Source organism: Ornithorhynchus anatinus, chromosome X2 (assembly GCF_004115215.2).
Source record: "Ornithorhynchus anatinus isolate Pmale09 chromosome X2, mOrnAna1.pri.v4, whole genome shotgun sequence".
Lineage (NCBI taxonomy): Eukaryota > Metazoa > Chordata > Mammalia > Monotremata > Ornithorhynchidae > Ornithorhynchus > Ornithorhynchus anatinus.
In genome coordinates, this window is record NC_041750.1 from 9,480,661 (window position 1) to 9,507,005 (window position 26,345).

At 52.7% G+C, this 26,345-nt stretch overlaps 2 protein-coding genes across 3 annotated transcripts; both read left to right on the forward strand.

Moving 5' to 3' along the window:
- Positions 1-713: 713 nt before the first annotated feature.
- ACP5 (acid phosphatase 5, tartrate resistant) lies at positions 714-8,839 on the forward strand. Of its 2 annotated transcripts, none has more exons than XM_029052486.2 (5): positions 714-793; positions 5,651-5,917; positions 6,239-6,366; positions 7,630-7,975; positions 8,086-8,839. In XM_029052486.2, the coding sequence occupies exons 2-5, from the start codon at positions 5,660-5,662 to the stop codon at positions 8,326-8,328; spliced, it is 975 nt and encodes a 324-aa protein (XP_028908319.1). In that variant the 5' UTR covers positions 714-793; positions 5,651-5,659; the 3' UTR covers positions 8,329-8,839. The 2 variants fall into 2 exon arrangements, with proteins under 2 accessions (XP_028908319.1, XP_007667528.1); XM_007669338.3 differs by lacking the exon at positions 714-793 and adding an exon at positions 4,428-4,527.
- Positions 8,840-18,898: 10,059 nt separating this feature from the next.
- ELOF1 (elongation factor 1 homolog) lies at positions 18,899-24,358 on the forward strand. Its single transcript, XM_001510903.6, has 4 exons — positions 18,899-19,083; positions 21,010-21,143; positions 22,873-22,943; positions 23,152-24,358. The coding sequence occupies exons 2-4, from the start codon at positions 21,028-21,030 to the stop codon at positions 23,214-23,216; spliced, it is 252 nt and encodes an 83-aa protein (XP_001510953.1). The 5' UTR covers positions 18,899-19,083; positions 21,010-21,027; the 3' UTR covers positions 23,217-24,358.
- Positions 24,359-26,345: the final 1,987 nt, after the last annotated feature.

Genomic DNA, 26,345 nt, shown 5'->3' on the forward strand with positions numbered 1-26,345 from the left:
GGGGCCTGTGCTGCTGGGGTCTGGGAAGGTGATAGGATCAGCCTCAGCTTTGACCTCATTCCGGGCTTCACAACAGGCTTGTAAACCTTGATGATGTAGTCCTGGAAGCCTGCCAACTCTCTCGGGTTTCTCCCAGACCTGCTTCCAGTGGGGCCTCTCAATAACTTGTACCCGTCTAGCCACTGACTGCTCTGACCTCCCCCTCCTTCCCCCCGCCATTTCTGGGAGTCTCTCCATCAGGCTTCCCTCCCGCTTGGGGTTCCGGGGATGTGGGGGAGGATTCTGGCCAGCTCAGTTAAGGCAACCGGGAAAGAGAGGCTCAATCAGTCCCACCTCACCCCCCCCCCTCCTTCCTCCCACCACTCCTGTCCCTGCCCAGATCCTTAAGTTGCAGGAGCTAGGATTCCTCGAGGAGGAAGATAAATTCAGGACCTTCCTGTCTGATGGAGCAGTGCAGTCTATTCTTCTCTTTGAACCCCATTCTCAAGTTATAGGGGGGCTAAGGAGAAGTGACAGAGCGAGCCTCGGGCTGGAATCATTCAGAGAGAGACAGAGGGAGAGAGAGAGGAGAGCGCTAACTAGCTAGCTAGCTAGCTCTCCAGCCCCTAGCCTGAGGTGTTACCACCTCGGGTTGATATAATCAGCAAGGTTCCCCGAGGGGAGGGTGGGGCGAGGGCGGAAGGGGTGGTCTACGACCGCCCTCCTGCCCTTTATAAAGGGGCTGCGATCTCTCCGAAAGCCAGCTGCAGGTCTCCCGAGACGACTCTGACCCCGCGACCTCCGGGGATCGCCGGTGAGTGGGTGGTTTCTGGAATTGGGGCACATAGAGAAAGCGAAACTCTCTAGGGGTCCTTCCCCATCCCCGGACTCACATCCTCTCCCGACTTCTCTGCCTGGCCGAGCCCCTTCCTTCCCCTTCTCCCCCCGCCCTTCCCCAGTCCCCTCGGTCAGCCATCGCCCGGCCCCTTGGCTACCGCTGCCTCTTGATGGCCACCCTTTTCCGCATTTGGCCCCACGAGGACACGAGTGCCCTCCCCCCGCCCCCGCCACTACTTTCCACCCCTCGGGTTGCCACTGCGAGGACCCGGAGGAGCGGACGGGGCGAGCCAGGAGTCGGGATTCCTGCAGAGTTTCCTGGGGATCTTGCCAAGCCACACGCCCAGGACTTCCCTAATCCTCCCCCTGCCTCCCCCCACCGAACACAACTTCCACTTGACTGAAGGGGCCTGATTAACTCTGGGGGGGGGGGGGGGTCAAAATTCGTTCCCCCTTCTCCCTCTTTACCCATCCCTCTCCCCCCGGCCCCGGACCCAGACGGGCCAGTACAGCCCGTCGTGGGCAGGGCTCGTCTCTCTTTATTGCTGTATTGTAGTTTCCAAGCGCTTGCCACAGTACTCTGCACACTGTAAGCCCTCGATAAAGACGACTGAATGAATGCCTCCTCCCCACTCACACAGGCAAATCCAGGGGCGTTGAGAAACCCTTGCCCTCCGTGGACCCACTTCTCCGCCCTTCCCCTCGTGGGGATGGAGGTAGGCAGGGGTCAGGCCCAGACCTGGGAAGGGGTTACTCCAGGGCAGCTTTATTATTTATTTACTATTTATTTATTTATATTACTGTCTTCCCCGTAGACTAAGCTCGTTGTGGGCAGGAAATATGTCTGTTTATTGTTATATTGTACTCTCCCAAGCGCTTAGTACAGCGCTTTGCACACAGTAAGCGCTCAATAAATACGATTGAGTGACTGATTGACTGACTGCCCCCTCACCCATCAGCACAGTGACAACCTTTTTCTTTCCCTTTGCCCCCCCTCCTCCCCCCAGTCTCATGCTGTCAGGATGGACTGTGAGTCACGCCTGACCTTCAGCTCAGGGACTGCTAAGCTCTGGATGGGAAACATTTAGCTCCCTGAAGGAGCAGGTGAAGAGAACAGGGGAGTAGAGCTGGAAAGAGCGAGGGGCCCAGTTCAAAACGGAAGAAACAGGCTCGCTTAGTGGATAGAGCACAGACTGGGAGTCGGAAGGATCCGGGTTCTAATTCTGGCTCCGCTGCTTGTCTGCTGTATGACCTTGGGCAAGTCACTTCTGTGCCTTTGTTCCCTCATCTGTAAAATGGGGATTGACTGAGCTCCATGTGGGACAGAGGCTGTGTGTCCAACCTGATTAACTTGTATCTACTCCAACGCTTAGTGCAATCCCTGACACATAGTAAACGCTTAACAAATATCACAGTTATTTTTATGATGATTTAAAGGGGCAAAGGAAAGGGACAAAGATGTGGGAAATGCCCGGAAATTGTCACCTCTAGGCTGCAAGAACAAATAATAATGGTATTTGTTAAATCCTTACAATGCCTCAGAGAAGCAGCGTGGCTCAGTGGAAAGAGCACGGGCTTTGGCGTCAGAGGTCATGGGTTCGAATGACGGCTCGGCCACTTGTCAGCTGTGTGAATTTGGGCAAGTCACTTAACTTCTCGGTGCCTCAGTTACCCCATCTGTCAAATGGGGATTAACTGTGAGCCCCAAGTGGGACAACCTGATTCCCCTGTGTCTACCCCAGTGCTTAGAACAGTGCTCGGCACATAGTAAGCGCTTAACAAATACCAACATTTAATGTGCCAAGCACTGTGTTAGACACAAGATAATCAGGTCAGACAAATTCCCTGTCCCACAGTCTAAGGGGGTGGGAGAAGAGTCATTGCATCCCCATTCTACAGATGAGGAAACTGAGGCACCGAGAAGTGAAGTGATTTTCCTAAGATCACACAGCAGGCAAGTGGCAAAGCCGGGTTTAGAGCCTGGGTCTTTGACTCCCAGGCCTGTGATCTTTCCACTAGGCCACACTGCTTCTCAGGGGTTGTAGAGGAGAAGGCTTTTACCCAGAACAGCACAGCTTCATAGGCTATACAGTTAGGTTTGTCAGTGAATTCCCAGTGCTGGCTGGGAAGGTTGAGGAGGAGCTTAATAATAATAATCATAATATAGTATTTATTCAGCACTTACTATGTGCCAAATACTGTGCTAAACACTAGGGTAGACACAAGCTCAGGTCAGATATAGTCCCTGTTCCTCATGGGGCTCCCAATCTACTAGAGGGGTGGGAGAGAGGGAGGCAGTAAGGTGCCTGCTCTATGGAGGCATAGGTTTCCAAATGGTATGATTTTCCTTTGGCAAAAAGTTCCCAGGGGCTGGGAGGGAAGGGATCCCATTCTTGGGTAGGAGACTAAATTTAGCCTGAGACCAGACACACATACACCCTCTCTCCTGAGTGACCCATCCCTCCCAGCTGATTACTTTGTTCCATCTTCCTCCTTCATAGCCCCAGATTCAGGGGGCAGGGGCCTCAGCCAAGACCTCGACTTGAGTTCCATTTTGGGGCAAAATTTGTTTGCTCATTCATTGGGGCTGGGAAGCCCAGGCTAGGATTGAGCTGGACCAGGACAGGTTGATGGACTGTGGGAAGTGGAAGGGTGGTGGGAGCTCTGCTCACCCAATAATAATACTAATAATTGTGGTATTTGTTAAACACTTAGAAGCAGTGTGGCCTAGTGGAAAGAGCACGGGCCTGGGAATCAGAGGACCTGGGTTCTAATCCCGACTCCTCCACTTGTCTGCTGAGGGACCTTGGGCAAGTCACTTAACTTTTGTGTCTCGGTTTTCTCATCTATAAAATGGGGATTAAGACTGAGTTCCATATGGGACAGGGACTGTGTCCAGCCTGATTATCTTGTATCTATCCCAGCACTTAGCACAGTGCCTGGCACATACTAAGCGCTTAACAAATACCACAATTATTACCCCAGCGCTTACTACAGTGCTTGGTGCATAGTAAGCACATAACAAATACCATAAAAAACTCCAAAAATGGTATAATCAAATCAGACAAAGTCCCTGTCCCCCAGGGGGGCTCGTGGCCTAAAAGGGAGGATAGGCATTTCATCTCCATTTCACAGATGAGGAGACTGAGGTACAGAGAAGGTCACCCAACAGGCAAGTGGTGGAGCCAAGATAAGAACCCTGATCCCTGACTCGGCCCGGGATCTCCCCACTAGGCCACACTGTTTCCCAATGCTTGGCTCTGCCCCCCAACTCTCTCTAAGCCCCCATTCCCCAAACCTTGCAGCCTCTTGGTCTCCTCCCAGCCCGACTCTTGGGGACGGGGGAGGCCGTCTCTCTCCCTCCTGCCTAGCCATCCCCCGGAAAGTTCTCCTTTGCCCCTTCCCAGTGGGGTCTCCAGTGAGGGCTGGAGGAGCGACAGACTGCAGCAGAAGGAGGGTTAATGGACAGCCCTGTTTGTTTTCCCTGATGGGACCTGTGGGGAAGTGTGACCATCTCAACCCAGCCCAGCCTCATGTGATCAGGGTGGAGAGACTTTATCATGCCTCATTAATTATCAACTTCTCTAGACCTTCCGGTTCCCTCCTTAGAATATAAGCTCTCAGGGGACCTGGGGACTTTCCTGCAGGGACTCTCCTGCAGGCCTCCAAGCCTCCACCCCTGATAATTGCTGGAGGGCTCTCCTGCCCAGAGTGAGTGCCCACTCTTCCTTCCAACCCTGGGCTCCCTTTTCTGGCCTACACTCCACCTCGCCTGCTTCCCCTTGCTGGGTTTCAGCTGGCTTGGGCTGGGCTGGGCTGGGCTGGGAAAGAGAGGGCTGGATGGCGGTGTCTCTTTCATCTAGGTTGTAGATGGTGTGGCTGGCTGGCTGGCTGGATAGGGACATGGGACCTTGGAGGGCTGCACCAGCGGCACAGCTCAAGGAAAACAGCTGCTGCGGGGATGGCGGTGGTGGTGGAGGTAGTGGGACTGGAAACCCAGTTCATCCTGCAGATCGAGGGCAAGGGGGAGCGGCGAGAACAGGAACTGTCATGTTAACTGATCTGCGTTGCCTGCAGGAACAGCCTCTGCAGTTAAGGACAGAAGCAGACATTCCACCCGAAACATGATCCCGACCACGGTGTCCTTTCATGCTGGTGGCTTGGGGACTAGGGTAGCACCCGGCTCTCTCCATTCTCCACCGCCCTCCCCTGCCCCCCCCCACCCCCCCAGGCTCTCTTTGACTGAAGCTCTAGGTGGTGGCAGTGAAGCCCGTAAGGTGCACGGGGCTTCAAATGCAGTCAGGGCCCCTCAAACCTTGTATCTCCTGCTTGGAGAACATTCTGATCCATCAGTCTTCTTTTCGCTCATGGAGTCTCACCTCTGAACTCGTCTCATGTGTTTCTCTCTCATGCAGCCTGTTTGTCGGCCTGGGCTCTTGGGGGAAGGAGTGAAGCAGGGAGGGACCTCCCTGCTCCTAGCACAGGAGCACAAAAAGGGGAGAACAGGTCGATGGGGTGACGGGAAGGTTGGACCAGGCTGGGGGTGGGGGGCGGGGATCCCTCTCCCCAGGTGGGATTCAGAGATTCATTCTGTGGGAAGTTTGGGGTTTGTGTGTGCCGGGTGGGGCAGGGGGAATGTCGCCAGTTGTGCAGCTTTTAGTGACAGCACTGCAGCCTTTTTGCTGAGCTGCCCCACGATGCCCCCCACCCCCTCCACGCCCTGGGCAAAGAACGAGCTGCTAAATCTGTGGTACTCTCCCAAGCGCTTAACCCGGTGCTCTGCACATAGTGTGAGTGGTCAATAAATACGACTGATCGATTTGATTATCCACAGGTGGAGAAGATGGTGTGGCTCTTGGCCCTCTTCCTACCCTGTGCCCTGAGCCTCCCAGTGAGCGGCCCCAGCGGCTCCACCCTCCGTTTTGTGGCTTTGGGGGACTGGGGCGGGGTCCCCAATGCCCCCTTCTACACTGCCCGAGAGATGGCCACGGCCAAGGAGTTGGGCCGGACCGTCAAGACTCTGGGAGCTGACTTCATCCTGTCACTGGGGGACAATTTCTACTACCATGGTGTCCAGGACATCAACGATAAGAGATTCCAGGTAATGTCCCGCCCCCCGCCATCCCCCCCTACCCTTATCACGCTGTCAACGTGCTCGACTTCAGACCCATTTTGATGACATTGCCCTCCCAGCCCTCCTCTTCTCCTTTTTCCCTGAAGTGCTCTCTACTTCTCTCAGCTCCAGGTCCTGCTTCATGGTGGGAAGCGGGGTAGGGAAGCGGGAGATTTGGGCTAGATGGGGTAATCCACCCCCTGGCCTTACCCCAGTCTACTCCTGGGAACTTGGTCACTGCTCCTTCCCTCCAGGGTTGCGATACAGAGAGGCTCAGCCTGAGATTTGCCTTCCCCTCTCCATTCACAGGAAACTTTTGAGGAGGTTTTTACGGCCTCCTCCCTCCGCAGCGTGCCCTGGTATGTGTTGGCCGGAAACCATGACCACTTGGGAAATGTCTCGGCTCAGATCGCCTACTCCAAGGTGTCCAAGCGTTGGTGAGGATGCCTGGGGCCCTTGGCTTTGGGAGGGAGGACTTCCTCCTCACGTTTCAGCTTTCCCACCCCCTTACCCTGGGAAGTTTGGGCCGAGGGGCAGCAGGATGCAGGGGGGGTGCCAGTTCTTTAGGGATTGACTCCATCTCAGCGTGGAGACTGTACGATGAGGAAACTGAATCCTCCAACCGAAGACCCTGCTGGGTCCAGACTGAAGATAACCAACATCCGGCCTTCAGTTGGCCCGAAACACAGTGGCAGAGCTGGTTACCCCATCTCAGGCCTTGTGGTCCACCTCACCCTTTGACCTATTGCAGCTCCCTAGCTTCGCCCTCTTCTGAGCCCCTTGATTTTGCTTCAGTCAGTCAATGGTATTTATTGAGCACTTACTGTGTGCAGAGCACTGTACTAAGTTTGCTTGAGATCTGTCCGCACTAAAGGGCCAGTCTGTACCTCTTTTGGGGCTGTCACAGGGTAGATCCCAGCAGCAGATATGTGTTTTCTGCTCCTTACCCCTTTTCTTTCTCCTCCTCAGCAGGGAGGACCTGGCCCTGGCCTTGGCCTCACCTCCCCGTGGGCAGAGCAGGTTTCTGGCAGAACCTGTTGTCTCTAGTTGTTTCCTTCATTGCCAAATTCATCGGCCCTAGTGACCCCCTTTTGGAGGAGGCTAGGCTAGGATCTGCAGGACACTTGCTGACTCTTGGGAGCTGCAGATTTGATTCCAGCTTTCCCCAGCTAGCCCCAACGTTCATTCATTCATTCAACAGTATTTATTGAGCGCTTACTATGTGCACAGCACTGTACTAAGCGCTTGGAATGTACAATTCGGCAACAGATAGAGACAGTCCCTGCCCAATGACGGGCTTACAGTCTAAACAGAGAGTAAGGGTTTGAGGTCTTCTAGTCCATAAGCTTGTTGTGGGCCAGGAATGTGTGTCGACTTGACGATTTACAATTTACTACGATTTACTAAGAAGCAGCGTGGCTCAGTGGAAAGAGCATGGGCTTTGGAGTCAGAGGTCATGAGTTCGAATCCCAGCTCTGCCACATGTCAGCTGTGTGACTGGGCAAGTCACTTAACTTCTCTGTGCCTCAGTTCCCTCATCTGTAAAATGGGGATGAAGACTGTGAGCCCCACGTGGGACAACCTGATCCCCCTGTGTCTACCCCAGCGCTTAGAACAGTGCTCTGCACATAGTAAGCGCTTAACAAATACCAACATTACCAACATTATTATCAACACCCGAGTCTTCTGTTTTCTTCCAGGAACTTTCCCAGCCCTTACTACCGCCTCAGGTTCAGAGTCCCCAACACAAACGTGAGTGTGGCCCTGTTCATGCTCGACACCGTGACCCTGTGCGGGAACTCCGATGACTTCCTGAGCCAGCAGCCTGAGAAGCCCAACGACCTGGAGCTGGCCAGGTCCCAGCTGTCCTGGCTGAAGAAGCAGCTGACCAACGCAAAGGAGGACTACCTGCTGGTGGCCGGCCACTACCCCGTGTGGTCGGTGGCCGAGCATGGGCCCACCCACTGTCTGGTGAGGCACCTGCAACCGCTGCTGGCCAAGTATAAGGTCACGGCCTACCTGTGTGGCCATGACCACAACTTACAGGTGAGGAAATGGGGAAAGGGAGCACGGGGGGTGGCGAGGGTTAGGAGGGTTGGAGGCGATGTTGAAGTGAACCGGGCCCCTTCATCTTTCTCACGTGCCTCCCTCTCTAGTATCTCAAGGACAAGGATGATGTAGGCTATGTGTTGAGTGGTGCTGGCAACTTCATGGACCCCTCCAAGAAACACCAGCACAAGGTCCCCGAAGGCTACCTGCGTTTTCACTACGGGGTCCGGGAGTCCCTGGGGGGCTTTGCCTATGTGGAGATCAGCCCCAAGGAGATGATGGTTACCTACATCGAGTCTACGGGCAAGTCACTCTTCAAGACCAGCCTGCCCCGGAAACCCAGGCCCTGAGCTACACCATACATCCCCAGCTCTGGGAGGGGGGTCGTCTCAGGAGTTAGTGAGAATTTGTGGAGAACTCCTTCCCCTCCTGGTTTTCTCTTCCTCCTACTTTCCCAAGACAGATACTAGAGGATAGATAGATTGTGCAGAAGGGTGGAACTTGGTGGTTATTAGGCAAGAAGCTGACCCTCCTGGCTGCTGCCTCTCCATCATCACAACAGGCAGTCACTTCAGGCCCAGAATTTTGGGGCTTTATAAAAGGTGGAAAAAGCTTTTTACGGTGGGGTGGAAAAGCGTCTCTTTCGGAGCACCTAGGCATCTCAGAGTAGTTGCTATCCAAATGCCAGAATAGGTAAGGAACAGACATTTACCTGGAGTAAGGTTTCATTCCTTTGTGGTCTCTGACCATTTTCCCACCCTGAATTGGAGATGAGGGTATTGAAAGTGGGATAGGAAAGTTTTCTTCTCTTTAAAGATCTTTCTCAGTCTTTCAATAAAATATTTGCTGAAAGTGGCTAAATGTATTTATTTTGTGCCTCTGGGTTCCTCTCTTCCTTCAAATCTCTTGAGGTCTTTTACCAGGACTGTGGGATTGAACCAGGTGGGTTGGTTGGTGGCCCCTGATGAAACCTCCCTGTTTTGGGCATGGGAGCCATCAGACCAGGAATATGAGGGCACCCAGAGACGGTCCGGGTCTCATTTTGGAAGAGGGCGGTAGGGGGAAGGCTGCTCCCCACCTCCCAGCAACTATACCTGCCTGGCAGCACCCCCAGAAATGAGGGTGCAGATCCAGCTCTGTCTTGATTCAGCATGGGTGCTCCATTTGGGGCTGAAACTACGGTGGGCTCTGGATTGCTGACCAGTGCAGGACTCTAGGATGGTCAGCTGGGCAAGAAGAATCTGTTAGGGTGCCAGTTTTCCCTTATGAAACTATGCTATTACCCAATGCAACCGCCTTAGCTTTGCTGTCCCAGTTCTTTACCTCATACCACATCTTGGTGCTAGTGCAGCCTGCCCAATCAATCACTCATATTTATTGAACATTTGCTGTATGCAGAGCACTGTACTAAGTGTTGGGGAGAGGACAATACAATCCATTCCCTGCCCACAAGGCTCCCGAAGTCCCACTCTACTTCTCTACTTGGGCCCATCACTGGACTTGGTTTTGTTCTGCTTTGCCCTGACCACAGCCCATTTTCTGGCCTGGAAACCTGCAGGATATCCCCTTGGTGCAGAATGACCAGTCATATGCTTGGACGAGTTGAGCAATGCTCTGAAAGATAAGCTGTCTGTAAACCCCTTCAAGCACTTGACGGGCACCTCTGGAAGGCTTGTTTCCTAGAAGGCAAAGACCACATCGAGGTTCCATTCTGAAGAGCATGTAACACAACTGAGGACATTCAGTAAATTAAAAGAAAGATCGAGAGTCAGCTAGCCCACAAGTACCTCTGCCCCCTCTTGTCCGTATCTGCATTTTATCTTAACAAGTCACCCTTCTTCCCCTAACTTCTACTTTCTGAAGAGTTAAATATACCCCGCTCCACTAGGTGAGAGTTGGTGAGGTCAGGAGAGGCCAGTCTCTTTGGCACATTCAGGAGAGGTGACCCAGTGAAGTGACAGAGTTTTATTGTGTGCAGAGCACTGTACTAAGTGCTTGGAGAGTACAATATAACAGAGTTGGTAGACACATTCCCTGCCCACAGTGAATTTACAGTCTAGCGGGAGAGACAGCGATTAACATAGATCGATAACGGATATGTACATAAGGGCTGTGGGACTGGGGAGGGGGCGGTGGATAAAAAGAGGTAAATCGGGGATGCAGAAAGAAGTGGGAGAAGAGGAAATGAGGGCTTAGTCAGATGTGGAGATGTGCCTTCAATAAGGCATTGAAGGTGGGGAGAGTAATTGTCTGCTGGATTTGAAGAGGGAGGACGTTCCAGGCCAGAAGCAGGACGTGGGCGAGAGGTCGATAGCGAGATGGACAAGATCGAGGTACAGTAAGTAGGTTGGCATTAGAGGAGCCAGGTGTTTGGACTGGGTTGTAGTTAGAGAGTAGCGAGGCGTGGTAGGAGGTGGCAAGGTGATTGAATGCTTTAAAGCTGACGGTGAGGAGTTTCTGTTTGATTTGGAGGTGGATGGGCAACCACTGGAGGTTCTTGAGGAGTGGGGAAACATGGACTGAACTTTTTGTAGAAAAAAGATCCAGGAAGCAGAGTGAAGTATGGACTGGAGTGGAAGAGACAGGAGGCAGCGAGGTCAGAAAGAAGTAATCAAGGCGGGACAGGATAAGTGCTTGGATTAACGTGGTAACAGTTTGGCTGGAGAGGAAAGGGTGGATTTTAGTCATGTGAAGGTTGAAGATTCACTGTACCTTGATCTCAGCTAGCTTGCTGCTGCTGACCTCTCTCCCATATCCTGTGTCTGACCTGGAACACCCTTCCTCTTCAAATCGGACAGATGTGTATCTATCTGTAATTTATTTATTTGTGTGTATTAATGTCTGTTTCCCCTTATAGACTGTGAGCTTGTTGTGGGCAGGGAATGTGACTGTTGTTGTGTTGTATTCTCCCAAGCCCTTAATTCAGTGCTTTGCACACAGTAAGCGTTTAATAAATAAGAGTGAATGAATGAATGAAAGGTTGAGAAGTAATAGTAATAACATTTACTGAGTACCCACTTGGTGCCGAACACTGAACACTGTACTAGGTGCTTGGGAAGTACAGAAGAGTGACATGACACATTCCCGGCCCACAAGGATCTTACACTCTCATCAATCTGTCAATCGCTGGGTTTTATTGAGTGCTTACTGGGTGCACTAAGAGTACGGAGAGTTTAGGAGAGTACAAGACAACAGAGTTGGTAGAAAATTTCCCTGCCAGCTCTTATGGGGGAAACAAACAAAATATTTATGACTAGAGTGGTCAAGTTAAATAACTGAGTCATGGCTTAGTGGAAAGAGCCCGAGCTTGGGAGTCAGAGGACATGGGTTCTAATCCCAGCTCCTCCACTTGTCTGCTGTGTGACCTTGGATCAAGCCACTTAATTTCTCTGTGCCTCAGTTACCTCATCTGTAAAATGGGGATTAAGACTGTGAGCCCCACGTGGGACACCTGATGACCTTGTATCTACCCCAGAGCTTAGAACAGTGCTTGGCACATAGTAAGTGCTTAACAAATACCATAACTATCATTGTTACCTATATACATGGATTGTAAATACACATACCACCAACCTGCAGCACTGGATCACCCCCACAATTTGCTCCCTCTGCTCCTGGGCACGAGCTACAGAGAGCTGTTGGTGGAAATCCATACATCAGGAGAGAAGCAGAATGGTCTAGTGGATACATCACGGACCTAGGAGTCAGAGGGCCATGGGTTCTAATCTCAGTTTCGTCACTTGTCTGCTGTGTGACATGGGCAAGTCACTTCACTTCCTCTGTGCCTCAGTTCCCTCATCTGGAAAATGGGGATGAAGACTGTAAGCCCTATGTGGGACAGGGACCGTGTCCAACCCAAATATCTTTTTACCCCACTGTTTAGAATAGTGCCTGGTACATAGTAAGCGCTTAACAAATACCATAATAATAATAATGTTGATATTTGTTAAGCGCTTACTATTTGCAGAGCACTGTTCTAAGCGCTGGGGTAGATAGAGGGTAATCAGGTTGTCCCTCATGAGGCTCACAGTCTTCATCCCCATTTTACAGATGAGGTCACTGAGGCCCAGAGAAGTTAAGTGACTTGCCCACAGTCACACAGCTGACAAGTGGCAGAGCCGGGATTCAAACCCATGACCTCTGACTCCCAAGCCCGGGCTCTTCCCACTGAGCCACGCTGCTTCCCATGTCGAGTTTGAGTTTATTATCCTGGACTGCTATAACTCTGCCCTCTCTTCCCTCCAGGAACAATACTTCTCTATCCTTATTGACTCTCATGCCCTTTGCCCAGGTCAGCCATTTTAGAGTTTAACTCCCTCCTCAAATCCCCGTCTCACCACCTCCCCCATTTTTTGTCCCTGACCATCTATCTCATCAGTAAAATAGGAACCATTAGGCATGAGCTCCTTAAAATCTCCCCTGCACCTCTCCAGTCCCACCCTCCTTCTGTCCCCTCTGACTCTCTCATCCTCTCCAGCTAGCTCTCAAGAGATCACCCCTCTTGAGAACCGTATCCCTTCGCACCTTGTTAAACACTTGCCCCTCCCTCCCTGACCATCATATTCAACTGCTCACTTTCCAACGAGCAGTTTTCAAACCCGCCCAAGAATCTCCTATGCCCTAACCCCCTCCCTTGACCTTATGACACCCTTCGATTATCACTCCATCGCCCTCCATCAATCAGTTAAGTACGTGGGAGAGTACCATTTCTTTCTAAACTCCTCAAGTGAGTTGTTTACACCCACTCCACTTCCTCTCCTCCAATTCTCTCCTTGACCCCCTGCAATGTAATAATAATGATGGTATTTGTTAAGCGTTTACTATGTTCAGAGCACTGTTCTAAGGGCTGGGGGAGATACAGGGTAATCAGGTTGTCCCACGTGAGGCTCACAGTTAATCCCCATTTTCCAGGTGAGGTAACTGAGGCACAGAGAAGTTAAGTGACTTGCACCCAGTCACACAGCTGACAAGTGGCAGAGTCGGGATTCGAACCCATGACTCCCAAGCCCGGGCTCTTTCCACTGAGCCACCCTGCTTCAGTGGCTTCCACTAAAGAGAAACTGTGCTCTCTAAGGCCACCAATGACCTCTGCGTCCTAATCCTCCTTGAATTCTCAGTTGCCTTCGCCATTGTGGACCATTGTGTCTCATGAAAACTCAATCAATGGTATTGATTAATTCATTCAATTCATGGTATTGATTGATTGAGCGCTTACTCTGTGCAGAGCACTGTACTAAGCAGTTGGGAGAGTACAATTACAAGAGAATTAGCAGGTACGGTTCCTGCCCATAACGAGTTTACAGTCTATCTAACCTGGGCTTTGCAGACACTGCCCTCTCCTGGATCTCGTCCTAGCTTTCTGGCTGCTCCTTCTCAGTGTTTTTCACGGGCTCCTCCTCTGCCTCCCACCCCCTTACTGGTGGTGGTGGTGGGGTCCCTCAAAGCTCTCTTCTGGGTCCCTTTCTATTCTCCATCAACGCCCACTCCCTTGGAAAACTCATTTGCTCCCTCGTGCCTTCAACTTTCATCTCTATGCGGATGTTAATCCCCATTTGGTAGATAAGGTAATTGAGGCACAGAGAAATTAAGTGACTCGCCCAAGGTCACACAGCAGACAAGTGGCAGAGCCGGGTTTAAAACCCAGGATGACCTATGGCTCCCAAGCCTGGACTCTTTCCACTAATAATAATAATGTTGGTATTCGTTAAGCGCTTACTATGAGCCGAGCACCGTTCTAAGCGCTGGGGTAGATACAGGGTCATCAGGTTGTCCCACTTGGGCCTCACAGTCTTCATCCCCCTTTTACCGATGAGGTAACTGAGGCACCGAGAAGTCAAATGACTTGGCCAAAGTCACACAGCTGACAGGTGGCGGAGCCGGGATTAGAACCCATGATCGTTGACTCCTAAAACCGTGCTCCTTCCACTGAGCCATGCTGCTTCTCTCGGCCTCAGTGCTGCTTCTGCCTCCTTATCTTTCATCCATTTCTTTCTTGAGAGCAGTAAAACTACGCAGGCATACTTACTCCAACTGACTCCCAGATTTCAGCGTAGTCTGAGGCTTTGTATTATCGTGTCCTTAAGCCATTTCCTCTGCCCTCCTTGCATTCAGTCTCCTAGTTTCAGTTCTCCATACAGCAGCAGTTGGGGTATTCCGCTGTCATTCATTCTCCTCACGTGTCCCACCCAAGACAGCTCTGTTAAAGGTGAGCACAGGTTTGTTGGTAGGATTGGATTTACATCCCAGAACTTCACTGTTCAGGAAATATGGGCTCACTGAATGCTGTCTATTTTTTAAATGGTATTTGTTAACTTACTATTAATTAATTAATTCATTCAATCATATTTATTGAGCACTTACTGTGTGCAGAGCACTGTACAAAGTGCTTGGAAAGTACAATTCGGCAACAGAGACAATCCCTACCCAACAATGGGCTCACAGTCTAGAAGGGGAGAGACAACAAAACAAAACAAGTAGACAGGCATCAATAGTATCAATATAAATAAATAGAATTCTAGATATATACACATCATTAATAAAAATAAATAAAATAAATATGTACATATATACACAAGTGCTGTGGGGCGGGGAGGGGGGTAGAGCAGAGGGGACGGAGGACAGAGGAAAAGGGGCTCAGTCTGGGAAGGCCTCCTGGAGGAGGTGAGCTTTCGGTAGGGCTTTGAAGGGGGGAATTGTGCCAGTTTGGTGGATGTGAGGAGGGAGGGCATTCCAGGCCAGAGGTAGGACTTGGGCCGGCGGTCGACGGTGGGACAGGCGAGAACGAGGCACAGTGAGAAGGTTCATTCAATAGTATTTATTGAGCGCTTACTATGTGCAGAGCACTGTACTAAGCGCTTGGGATGAACAAGTCGGCAACAGATAGAGATGGTCCCTGCCGTTTGACGGGCTTACAGTCTAATCGGGGGAGACGGACAGACAAGAACAATGGCACTAAACAGCGTCAAGGGGAAGAACATCTCGTAAAAACAATGGCAACTAAATAGAATCAAGGCGATGTACAATTCATTAACAAAATAAATAGGGTAACGAAAATATATACAGTTGAGCGGACGAGTACAGTGCTGTGGGGATGGGAAGGGAGAGGTGGAGGAGCAGAGGGAAAAGGGGAAAATGAGGCTTTAGCTGCGGAGAGGTAAAGGGGGGATGGCAGAGGGAGTAGAGGGGGACGAGGAGCTCAGTCTGGGAACGCCTCTTGGAGGAGGTGAGTTTTAAGTAGGGTTTTGAAGAGGGAAAGAGAATCGGTTTGGCGGAGGTGAGGAGGGAGGGCGTTCCAGGACTGCGGGAAGACGTGACCCAGGGGTCGACGGCGGGATAGGTGAGACCAAGGGACGGTGAGGAGGTGGGCAGCAGAGGAGCGGAGCGTGCGGGGTGGGCGGTAGAAAGAGAGAAGGGAGGAGAGGTAGGAAGGGGCAAGGTGATGAAGAGCCTTGAAGCCTAGAGTGAGGAGTTTTTGTTTGCAGCGGAGGTTGATAGGCAACCACTGGAGTTGTTTAAGAAGGGGAGTGACATGCCCAGATCGTTTCTGCAGGAAGATGAGCCGGGCAGCGGAGTGAAGAATAGACCGGAGCGGGGCGAGAGAGGAGGAAGGGAGGTCAGAGAGAAGGCTGACACAGTAGTCTAGCCGGGATATAACGAGAGCCCGTAATAGTAAGGTAGCCGTTTGGGTGGAGAGGAAAGGGCGGATCTTGGCGATATTGTAGAGGTGAAACCGGCAGGTCTTGGTAACGGATAGGATGTGTGGGGTGAACGAGAGGGACGAGTCAAGGATGACACCGAGATTGTGGGCCTGCGGGACGGGAAGGATGGTTGTGCCATCCACGGTAATAGAGAAGTCTGGGAGAGGACCGGGTTTGGGAGGGAAGATGAGGAGCTCAGTCTTGCTCATGTTGAGTTTTAGGTGGCGGGCCGACATCCAGGTGGAGACGTCCCGGAGGCAGGAGGAGATGCGAGCCTGAAGGGAGGGGGAGAGGACAGGGGCGGAGATGTAGATCTGCGTGTCATCTGCGTAGAGATGGTAGTCAAAGCCGTGAGAGCGGATGAGTTCACCGAGGGAGTGAGTGTAAATGGAGAACAGAAGAGGGCCAAGAACTGACCCTTGAGGAACTCCAACAGTTAAAGGATGGGAGGGGGAGGAGGCTCCAGCGTAGGAGACCGAGAATGATCGGCCAGAGAGGTAAGAGGAGAACCGGGAGAGGACAGAGTCCGTGAAGCCAAGGTGAGATAAGGTATGGAGGAGGAGGGGATGGTCGACAGTGTCAAAGGCAGCAGAGAGGTCAAGGAGGATCAGAATGGAGTAGGAGCCATTGGATTTGGCAAGAAGGAGGTCATGGGTGACCTTAGAGAGAGCAGTCTCGGTAGAGTGGAGGGGACGGAAGCCAGATTGGAGGGGGTCTAGGAGAGAATGGGAGTTAAGGAATTCTAGGCATCGATTGTAGACGACTCGTTCTAGGATTTTGGAAAGGAAGGGTAGTAGGGAGATAGGACGATAACTGGAGGGGGAAGTGGGGTCAAGAGTGGGTTTTTTTAGGATGGGGGAGACGTGGGGCATGTTTGAAGGCAGAGGGGAAGGAGCCCTTGGAGATTGAGTGGTTAAAAATAGAAGTTAAGGAAGGGAGGAGGGCAGGGGCGATGGTTTTAAGAAGGTGAGAGGGAATGGGGTCCGAGGCGCAGGTGGAGGGTGTGGCACTTGCGAGGAGGGAGGAGATCTCCTCTGAGGATACTGCAGGGAAGGATGGGAAAGTAGGGGAGGGGTTGGTGGGGGGGAGGGGAGAGGCGGAGGGGTGACTTTGGGGAGCTCAGACCTGATCGTGTTGATTTTCGTGAGGAAATAGGTGGCCAGATCATTGGGGGTGAGAGATGGGGGAGGGGGAGGAACAGGGGGCCTAAGGAGAGAGTTAAAGGTCTGGAACAATCGGCGGGGGTGACGGGCATGGGTGTCGATGAGGGAGGAGAAGAAGCTTTGCCTGGCGGAGGAGAGGGCAGAGTTAAGGCAGGAAAGGATAAATTTGAAGTGTGTGAGGTCGGCTCGGTGCTTGGACTTTCGCCAGCAGCGCTCAGCAGCTCGAGCATAGGGGCGTAGGAGGCGGACGGAGGAGGTGATCCAGGGCTGTGGGTTAGTGGAGCGAGAGCGGCGGAGGGAAAGGGGGGCGAGAGAGTCGAGATGAGTAGAGAGGGTGGAGTTGAGAGCGGAGACCCGCTCGTCGAGAGTGGGAAGAGAGGACAGGGCGGCAAGGTGAGGAGAGATGCTATTGGAAAGACGGATGGGATCGAGAGAGCGGAGGTCTCTGTGGGGCAGTAGCGAAGATTTGCAGGGGGAGGGAGTGTGAGAGATGAGGCAGGTGAGAAGGTTATGGTCAGAGAGAGGGATTTCAGAGTCGGTGAGGGAGGAGATAGTGCAGCGGTAGGAGATGACGAGATCGAGGGTGTGACCGAGTCGGTGAGTGGGCGCGGTATGGTGGAGGAGGAGGTCGGCAGAGTCGAGGAGGGATAGCAGGCGGGCGGCAGAGGAGTCGTCAGGTACATCCGTATGGATGTTGAAGTCTCCAAGGATCAGACTGGGCAGAGAGAAGGAGAGAAGGAAGGTGAGAAAGGGGTCAAGGTGGTTGAAGAAGTCGGAGGTGGGACCGGGAGGGCAGTAGATGACGGCGACACGTAACTGGAGTGGGTGGTAGAGGCGAATGATATGGGCTTCGAAGGAGGGGAAGGAGAGGGAGGGGGGAGGAGGGATAGTGCGGAAGCGGAGGGGCAGAGTGAGAGAGCTGGGCTGCTAGGCACTGTACTAACTGCTGGGGTAGATAATAATAATGGTATTTATTAAGAGTTTACTGTGTGCCACGTTCTGTTCTAAGCACTGGGGTAAATTCAAGATAATGAGGTTGGGCACAATCCCTGTCCCATATGGGGCTCACGGTCTATGTAGGAGGAAATAGGATTTAATCCCCATTTTACAGATGAGATAACTGAGATCCGAACTAATCAGGTTGGATACGGTCCCTTTCCCGCATTGGGTTTACAGTCTTAACCCCCATTTTACAGATGAGGAAACTGAGGCATGCAGAAATGAAGTGACTTGCCCAAGGCCACACAGCGGATGAGTGGTGGATCCGGGATTAGAATAATAATAATGTTGGTATTTGTTAAGCGCTTACTATGTGCCAAGCACTGTTCTAAGGTAGATACAGGGTAATGAGGTTGTCCCACGTGGGGCTCACACACTCAGTCCCCATTTTACAGAGGAGGGAACTGAGGCTCGGAGAAGTGAAGTGACTGGCCCAAGGTCACACAGCCGATAAGTGGCGGAGGCGGGAGTAGAATCCAGGTCCTCCTGCCTCCCAGTCCTCTATCCACTGGGCCACGCTGCTTCTCCTGTTGCTGAAGATGGTCTTTCGAGGGTGCTCGATCTAACCAAGGTCCGAGCCTGGGCTTGGGAGTCAGAGGTCATGGGTTCGAATCCCGGTTCTGCCACTTGGCAGCTGTGTGACTGTGGACAAGTCACTTAACCTCTCCGTGTCTCAGTGACCTCGTCTGTAAAATGGGGATGAAGACTGTGAGCCTCGCGTGGGACAACCTGTTGACCCTGGATCTCCCCCAGCGCTTAGAACAGTGCTCGGCACATAGTGAGCGCTTAACAAATACCAACATTATTATTATCTCTGCCCCCGCCCCTCCGGGCCTGGGCCTCCATTCGGTCGGGGTAACGGCCCGAAAAAAAAAAAAAAAAAAAAAGGGCGGAGCCTCGAGAGTCGCTATGGAAGCGCGCGCGCATCCGCGCGCGGCTCCACGCATGCGCACTCGCCCCCTCCGCCCCCCCCTTCGTGCTTTCTCATTCCCGCGGCGGAGAAGCCAAGGGTCCGCGCTCCCGTGGTCGCGCATGCGCAGTGGGAGGACGGTGAGCGCGCCGGGACGGAAGAGGCGCGGGGCGGAACATGGCGCGTGCAGAACCACCCCCAACTTTTTCTGTGAGAGATTCGGCAGAGCTAACGAAAGCGGGGGACAGGGGGCGGGGTTTCCGCTTCCGGCGCAGAGGCGGACCGTTGCGTTCCGTTGAGCGAAGGCGTTGGACACCGTGAGGGAGACGTTGTCTGGTGAGAGCGCCATCGGCGGTGGTGGGCTGTGGTTCGGGGGGGTGGGGGGAGGAGATGGGCCGGGCCTCGTCCCCGGGGCCGTGTGTGCCGGTTCTCGAGGGAAAAGGGGCGGCCCCGGCCGCTCTCGTATTCCGAGCCTATACCGGCAGCCGTCCACAACGTGTTTCGACCGGGGCCCCCGGCCAGCCTTAGGGGGAGGCCTGTTCCCCCTCCCGTCGTGGCCTTTTGAGACGGGGGGCGGACCTTTCATTCATTCAATAGTATTTATTGAGCGCTTACTATGTGCAGAGCACTGTACTAAGCGCTTGGAACGGACAAATCGGTGACAGATACAGTCCCTGCCCTCCGACGGGCTTACAGTCTAATCGAGGGAAACGGACAGACAAGAACAATAGCAATAAATAGAATCAAGGGGATGAACATCTCATTAATGTTCGTGAGGGGGGCAGAGATGATGCGCGGCTTCGTAGGCCGTTGGACCCTGCTCAGTTCCGAAGGAGGGACGTCAGGTTATTAGACTGTGAGTCCGTCAATGGGCAGGGATGGTCTCTATCTGTTGCCCAGTTGTCCATTCCAAGCGCTTAGTACGGTGCTCTGCACATAGTAAGCGCTCAATAAATACGGTTGAATGAATGAATGAAAACGCCTGCCTTGTAAATACGGGGGTGCGGCTATGATGATTCCAAACGGCTGGGGGAAAGGAAGTGGCCACGTGAGTTGCCGCTCTCCCTCTGTCTTTACAGGAACCTGTGCCTTGCTCGGTTTACCTGCTTCTGTAGCCTCTCGATGCTAAACCCGTCGAGGGACCAGTGGCATTTATTCTTTGTTAAAATGAAGCGTTTCAAACAAACCAAAAGGGTGTGCTCCCCTTCTCTAGTGGGCCCCCCCCCCCCCAATGCCTCACCAAACGCACATTAAAGAACTGGTGAAACTTGAACCATTGAATTTTCTGCCTTATAACACGACAGGAGACTGAAACCAGTTTTTGTGGCCAACTGAAACCACTAGATTGAAGACCGGGGTATATGCCATGCTTGGCTCACAGACTGACCTAGGGCCAGAGTGTACATGGCCGCATGGCCTAGTAGCGAGAGCACGGGCTTGGGAGTCAGAGGACGTGGGTTCTAATCCCAGCTCTGCCACTTGTCTGCTGCGTGACCTCGAGCAAGTCACTTCAGTCTCTGTGCCTCGGTTCCCTCATCTGTACAATGGGGATTAAGATTGTGAGCCCCCTGCGGAACAGGGACTGTGTCCAACCTGAGTGGGTTGTATCTACCCCAGTGTTTAGAACAGTGCTTGGCATATAGTAAGCGCTTAAATCCCATAACGATAATTATTATTATACGTGTATTCCATGCAAAACCACCTGAAGGTAGGGGGATGGAGATTTACGCCATCCTTACCTTTCAGACGATGGATCTGTTTCTTATATAAGGTTGACCTGCTTATTTGTTCATCCCCGTCGCTGATAGAGAAAGACTTTCTGCTGTGGCAGTTATATTGGTTACTACTGAATAATTTTCTTGGCTAAAGAAGTAGGGCTCAGGATGTCCATAGCTTCCATCTCTCTCGTCACCCCCTCTTCCAGCTGTAGTGGTGCACCCCTCATCTGTATTTCTACTTTGGGAAGGCAGCCCTCGGCGATATCTTCAGATTCAGCCTGGGTGGAAGGTGAACGATTTCATAGTCCACTCTAGAATCCCATGGGCCGGGTCGTTGTTTCACAGATACCTAATTTGCTCTGTTTCGGTTTGTCATGAGGTGGGATTGGGCTCTTAAACTGTCCCTGAAGAAAGAATTCAGGTTTGTTTGTTCTTTAACCCTAAGATCATTTGTGTCCTAAGCAAGGTCATTTTTCTGTCGTCTCCTGATCGGGGGAGTGCGTCTCCACCCAGTAACCTCATTTAGACTCTACCCCTCTTCTAGGTCTGTCCCTCAGGGAAGATGGGTCGAAGAAAGTCGAAGCGAAAGCCTCCTCCTAAGAAGAAGATGACCGGCACCCTGGAGACCCAGTTCACCTGTCCCTTCTGCAACCACGAGAAGTCTTGTGACGTAAAAATGTGAATATAAGGCAGGGCGGGGCTGGTGGCAAGGGATAGGGGCCCTCCTCCCCACCCCCCCCAAGGTGTCAGCCTAGGTCCGGTGCAGAGGGAGGCTAGAGGTCCAGACTAGTGTGGGCTGGGCCACTCCCTCTCTCCCCTCTCTTTTTGGGACAGTGGGTCTGTGCTCTGGCAAGCTCGGCAGAGGGCATCTCACATAAGCAGGGGTTCCAGTGTCCTCTGGAGACCTTTAAGCTGTTAGGACTCAGGGGCAATGGGGTCTGAGTAGCCGCAGCCCTTCCCAAGTGGGATCAGGCTCGGTACAGGCCCTCCATTCCCGGCTCTGCCACGTGTCTGCTCTGTGATCTTGGGCAAGTCACATTGCTTGTCTGTGCCTCGGTTACCTCATGTGTAAAATAGGGCTTGAGGATGCAAGCCCCACGTGGGACAGGGACCGTGTCCAACCACGTGGGGCTCACGGTCTCCAGCCCTATTTGCTTGTACACGCCCCAGCGCTTAGTACAGTGCTTGGCACATAGTAAACGCTTAACAAATGCCACTATTATGATTATTATTATTATTACAGTCCCATGACGGGTTGAAGGTCAGCACCACAGTCTGGCCAGCGATTGACTTAGATCCCTGGGAGTTTCGGGGGCCTTGTTGGACACCGGCGTATCAGAATCAATCGATCATTTATTAACCGCTTACCGTGTGCAGAGCAGTGTACTAACCGCATGGGAGAATATGATGTGACAGTTGGTAGACCTGTTCCCTGCCCACAACCAGCTTACAGTCTCGAGGGGGGAATGCTACCCCCTAGTAAGTATCTCAAGTGTCACAGTGAATTTTGAGCTGTTCTTCTCTTTGCTCTCCCACTCCTTCCCCGTCTCGCCCTCTGGCTAAACGGCCACTCTTCTGGGACCATCTCTCGTCTTTCAGGCAGTCACCCAAGAACACAACTTTCTCCAACTCTCTGACTGTGATGGGCCATGACTGTCATTTCCTTGCCTGGGAAACACCAGTTCAAGGCCCTGATCGGAGAGAAACCAATCTTAAGTCTCTCGGTACTAGCGATTTTGGCAGAGCCCGGGTTCCATTCGGGCCGGGCCTCACCGAGAAGCACTTCTTACTTTTTCCAAGGCAAGCCATAGACAGCCGCGGGCTGTCCGTGCTTCACGTGAGCCTCCTCACCGGAGTCCTGAGTCACTTGGCTAGATGGGAACTCCCTGAAGATGGCTCTATTTTTTAATTTTTAATGATTTTTCCTTTTGGTACCTTCTCTTCTCCAAGAAGCATTTAGCCAGGGCAGACACCGACCTGGCTCCATGGGCTGTAGTGTCACTGACATTGGCCTTATTTGCAAGGCTCATCAGTGTCTCGATGCCGTAGCACTCCGGGTTTGTCACTGCCTGCTTTAGCAACGCCCTTATGGAGATAGCAGTCCCACGTGCGAGGTCTTGCCCACCGGGAGTTTCTGGATTGACGTTTTTCCTCTTGCTCCATTGGTCCTTCATCCTCGTTCGAGCTTCCCGGAAGCCTTCGCCGCAGCTGCCCTCCGTCCTGGTAGCGTGCCCCCTTCAAGGCACCTTCCCGTCCTTCCTGCCCTCCGGATTCCCCCGGGCCGGATCCCGTCCCCGGGGAGTTGGTTCTTGGCGGCCCCGGGGGCGGATTTCTCCCTCTTGTCTGACCCCTCCGGTGGTCTGAAGGGTTCTTTTGGCTACTGGCGCTCTTTTTGCCCTTGTTTCAGGGACCGAGCTCGGAACACCGGTGTCATATCCTGTACCGTGTGCCTCGAAGAATTCCAGACTCCCATCACGTGTATCCTTCTCTACGAATTTTGCCGGTTCCGGGCAGAAGAGGAGAGTGAGTCTGGAGCTCTCTGGCCTAAAGGGGCAGTGAGCTACTCGAAGTGGAGGGAGAGTCTCCACCGCAGGGAAGAAAAGGGTGCCAGAGGGCGAGTACCGTGGAGAATGGAACTCTTCTCCAATGCTTTGAACAGTGTTGTCCTTGACCCTTAACCCTAAAGATCTTTCGGAGCCCGTGGACGTATACAGTGATTGGATAGATGCCTGCGAAGCAGCTAACCAGTAGCAGCCCTCGCTCGTAGTGATTTTAACATGAGGCAGTTAAGGCACTTCAGGAAGAATGTGTCTTAGTATTTTCCATTCAAGAATCATTCTTGCACGCCCATGCGCGTGCGTGTGTTTTTGTGTAGAGATTTGTTTCTTCTCCCTCCACCCCTGCCGGCCCTCTGTCTTGGCTAACTGTTCCCCCCCAGTGCCCTCCCTTGCCCTCCCCCCCCTTAGCTTAAGAAGGAAGGCAGCTGTTGGACTCAGCCCTCGAGTTTGAAAACTTCCTGTTGATGTTGAGACTGTCACTGTGCCTGAACCTAGAGCCAATTTTTTTTTTCTTCTTTTTTCTACTCTGATTTATGGTCCCCTCTGGGCCGTGCTCCCCAGGGTAGCTGTCTTCTGGTGTTGAGCGAGGAAGACCTAGATCCCATCTCTTTTCCCCTAGTAGGGTTTTAGCTCCCCAGTCAACAGGAGGCGCTGTTTCCCCACGGAATAGCCACCGAGCCACTGGCTCTGCATTTTAGTGGATCGGCCTCTGAGCCAGAGCCCGGCAAGTTGGAATGTGCCCCCCCCCCCCCCCCCCCCGAAGTGTCTTCTGGCAGGGAAGTGCTCATCTGCCTTTGCCCTCCGCTTGGCGGGTCAAGTCAGGCAACTGCCGTCGACTTCTCTTTTGGGCGGAACCAACGCTTGTCCACCCCTGTCGCCTCCAGAGCCGATCTGTCTTTTTAAATCCTCCAGACTGCCCCAGTTTGACCGGAAGGGCAGGCTGAGGGAGCATCCGGGGGCTCTGCCCTGCTGGCTTGGTGCTCCAGAAGGGGCCTAGGATGAATGGCTCTTAAATTTGACCAGTTCCGGGACAATAGCCCCAGGCTCCCGAGATAGAATGGGGGAGTCTTTTTCCAGAGCTCGTGGAGAGCAGTGACAGGTAGAGGGAACACTGTTACATCCAACTGCCTCTCTTCTTCTGGCCTACCACCTCTGTCCTGTCTCCTTATCCCAGTTCCCCAGGTGATTGTCATTGCCTTTGAACCTTGTGTAATGTGTAAATAGTGCTCTAGTGCCCAAATGAAAATGGGACTTTTTAAAATTAAAAAAACCAAACAGGGTTGGATAGGAACTTTTCAGTAACTTCGTTTAATAAAGCAAAAATGGAGTCACCCATCTTATGAGAGTGGTGAATGAAGCCCAACCGGTTGAGATGTGGAGGGAGATTCGGAGGTGGTGTGCGGGGCTGGTCTAGAGCATCTGGCCTTGGCCTCGGCCTTCAGCTCTGCGTCCCAGGTCCCCGTGCGTCTCTAGCCTCCCGTCGTTCCGCGTTCGGAAAAGGAGAATGGAAGCAAAGTTGATGGTTCAGCGGTACCCCTTGAACACTCACAGTGGGCGGAACATCGTACTGTATACTGGGAGAGGGCCACGTCGTAGGCGGATGCGATCCCTGTCCTCCGGGAGCTTACCGTCGACCTATTTGGTGAGGTGAAGGGTGTTCATTTGCCATCGGGTTCAGCCGCTCTCTTCTAGATGGTGCATTTGATGATGCCTTTGCTCACCTCAACCTGACTCCCCCTTCTAGACTGTGAGCCCGTGTTGGGCAGGGATTGTCTCTGTTGCCGAATTGTACATTCCAAGCGCTTAGTCCAATGCTCTGCACATAGTAAGCGCACAGTAAATACTATTGAACGAATGACTAGTGCAGCCAGTATATAGACTATAATCTTGGCAGATGGGCTACTGAACGTGTTCCAAGTTACTGTTGCCTGTTGGGGTCCTGAGTTCCAACCCCTCTCCCCCTCGCTGGTCTCTCCCCATCCCCTCTCCAAGGTCAGCCCAAGAGCCAGGAGCACTTTTTACATTTTGGGTTTGGGTGGGGCCAGAGTGGGTGGGTCCCACCTAGAGCTCTGGGAAGAGATCAGGTGGTGGTGAGGTTCAAGAGGCTTGAGTGGAGATGACTGAGCTGGAAGTGAGGGAGGTGATTTAGATGGGAGAGGGTGCCCGAGGAGGTTGGGGTCAGTCAGTCGATCGTATTGAGTCCTTACTCTGTGTGGAGCACTGTACTAAGCGCCTGGGAGAGTACATTATAACAGACACATTCCCTGCCCACAATGAGCTTACAGTCTAGAGGGGGAGACCGACATTATAAATAAATACGGATAGGTACATAAGTGCCGTGGGGCTGGGAGGGGGGTGGTGAATAAAGGAAGCCAGTCAGGGTGACAGAAGGGAGCGGGAGAAAAGGAAAGGAAGGTTATTCAGGGAAGGCCTCTTGGAGGAGATGCTTCAATAACGCTTTGAAGGGGAGGAGAGTAACTGTGGGTTATGAGGAGGGGAGGGTATTCCAAGCCAGAGGCAGGACGTGGACGTGAGGTCGACGGCAGGGTAGGCGAGACGGAGGTACAGTGAGAAGGTTAGCATTAGAAGAACAAAGTGTGCCCGCTGGGTCGTAGTAGGAGAGTAGCGAGGCGAGATAGGAGGGGACGAGGTGATTGAGGGCTTTAAAGCCAATGGTGAGAAGTCTCTGATGCGGAGGTGGGTGGGCAGACACTGGAGGTCCTTGAGGAAAGGGGAAACGTGGCCGGAATGCTTCTGTAGAAAAATGATCTGGGCGGCAAAGTGAACTCTCGATTGGAGTGGGGAAGAGTCAGAAGGGGCCAGAAAGGGAGGCAGGAAGGTGAAGAGGTCATGGGTTCTAATCCCCGCTCCGCCACTTGTCTGCTGTGTGACCTGGGGCAAATCACTTAACTTCTCCGTGCCTCAGTTTCCTCATCTATAAAATGGGGGTTGAGACCGAGCCCCACAGGGCACGGGGACTGTGTCCAACCTGATTTGCTTGTATCCACTCCAGCACTTAGTACAGCGCCTGGCACATAGTAAGTGCTTAACAAATACCATCATCATTGTTATTACGATTATTAGGTGCTCACTGTGTGCCGAGCACTGTACTAAACGCTGGGAAAGAGTATAGAGGTGAGAATTAGACATGGATCCTGGCCCGCCGGGGACTCACCATCTATGACAGCTAACTCAGAGTAGGCAGGAGTGGGGGGCGTGGGTCTGAGCTGCTTAGTAAGGCTGTGCCAGGTGCCAGCATAGGGATCTAGGGAGCAGGGTGCGAGTTCCCTCAGCCATCCCGAGTGGCTCTTCCATGTCACAA

What these genes read in the sequence shown, in the direction of transcription:
- ACP5 (XM_029052486.2), top strand. Translation starts at nt 5,660, where the DNA reads ATGGTGTGGCTCTTGGCCCTCTTCCTACCCTGTGCCCTGAGCCTCCCA. An exon ending in TCAACGATAAGAGATTCCAG is followed by an intron (nt 5,918 to 6,238) that starts GTAATGTCCCGC and finishes CTCCATTCACAG; the next exon opens with GAAACTTTTGAGGAGGTTTT. An exon ending in TCCAAGGTGTCCAAGCGTTG is followed by an intron (nt 6,367 to 7,629) that starts GTGAGGATGCCT and finishes GTTTTCTTCCAG; the next exon opens with GAACTTTCCCAGCCCTTACT.
- ELOF1 (XM_001510903.6), top strand. Translation starts at nt 21,028, where the DNA reads ATGGGTCGAAGAAAGTCGAAGCGAAAGCCTCCTCCTAAGAAGAAGATG. An exon ending in AAGTCTTGTGACGTAAAAAT is followed by an intron (nt 21,144 to 22,872) that starts GTGAATATAAGG and finishes CCCTTGTTTCAG; the next exon opens with GGACCGAGCTCGGAACACCG. An exon ending in ATTCCAGACTCCCATCACGT is followed by an intron (nt 22,944 to 23,151) that starts GTATCCTTCTCT and finishes TTAACCCTAAAG; the next exon opens with ATCTTTCGGAGCCCGTGGAC.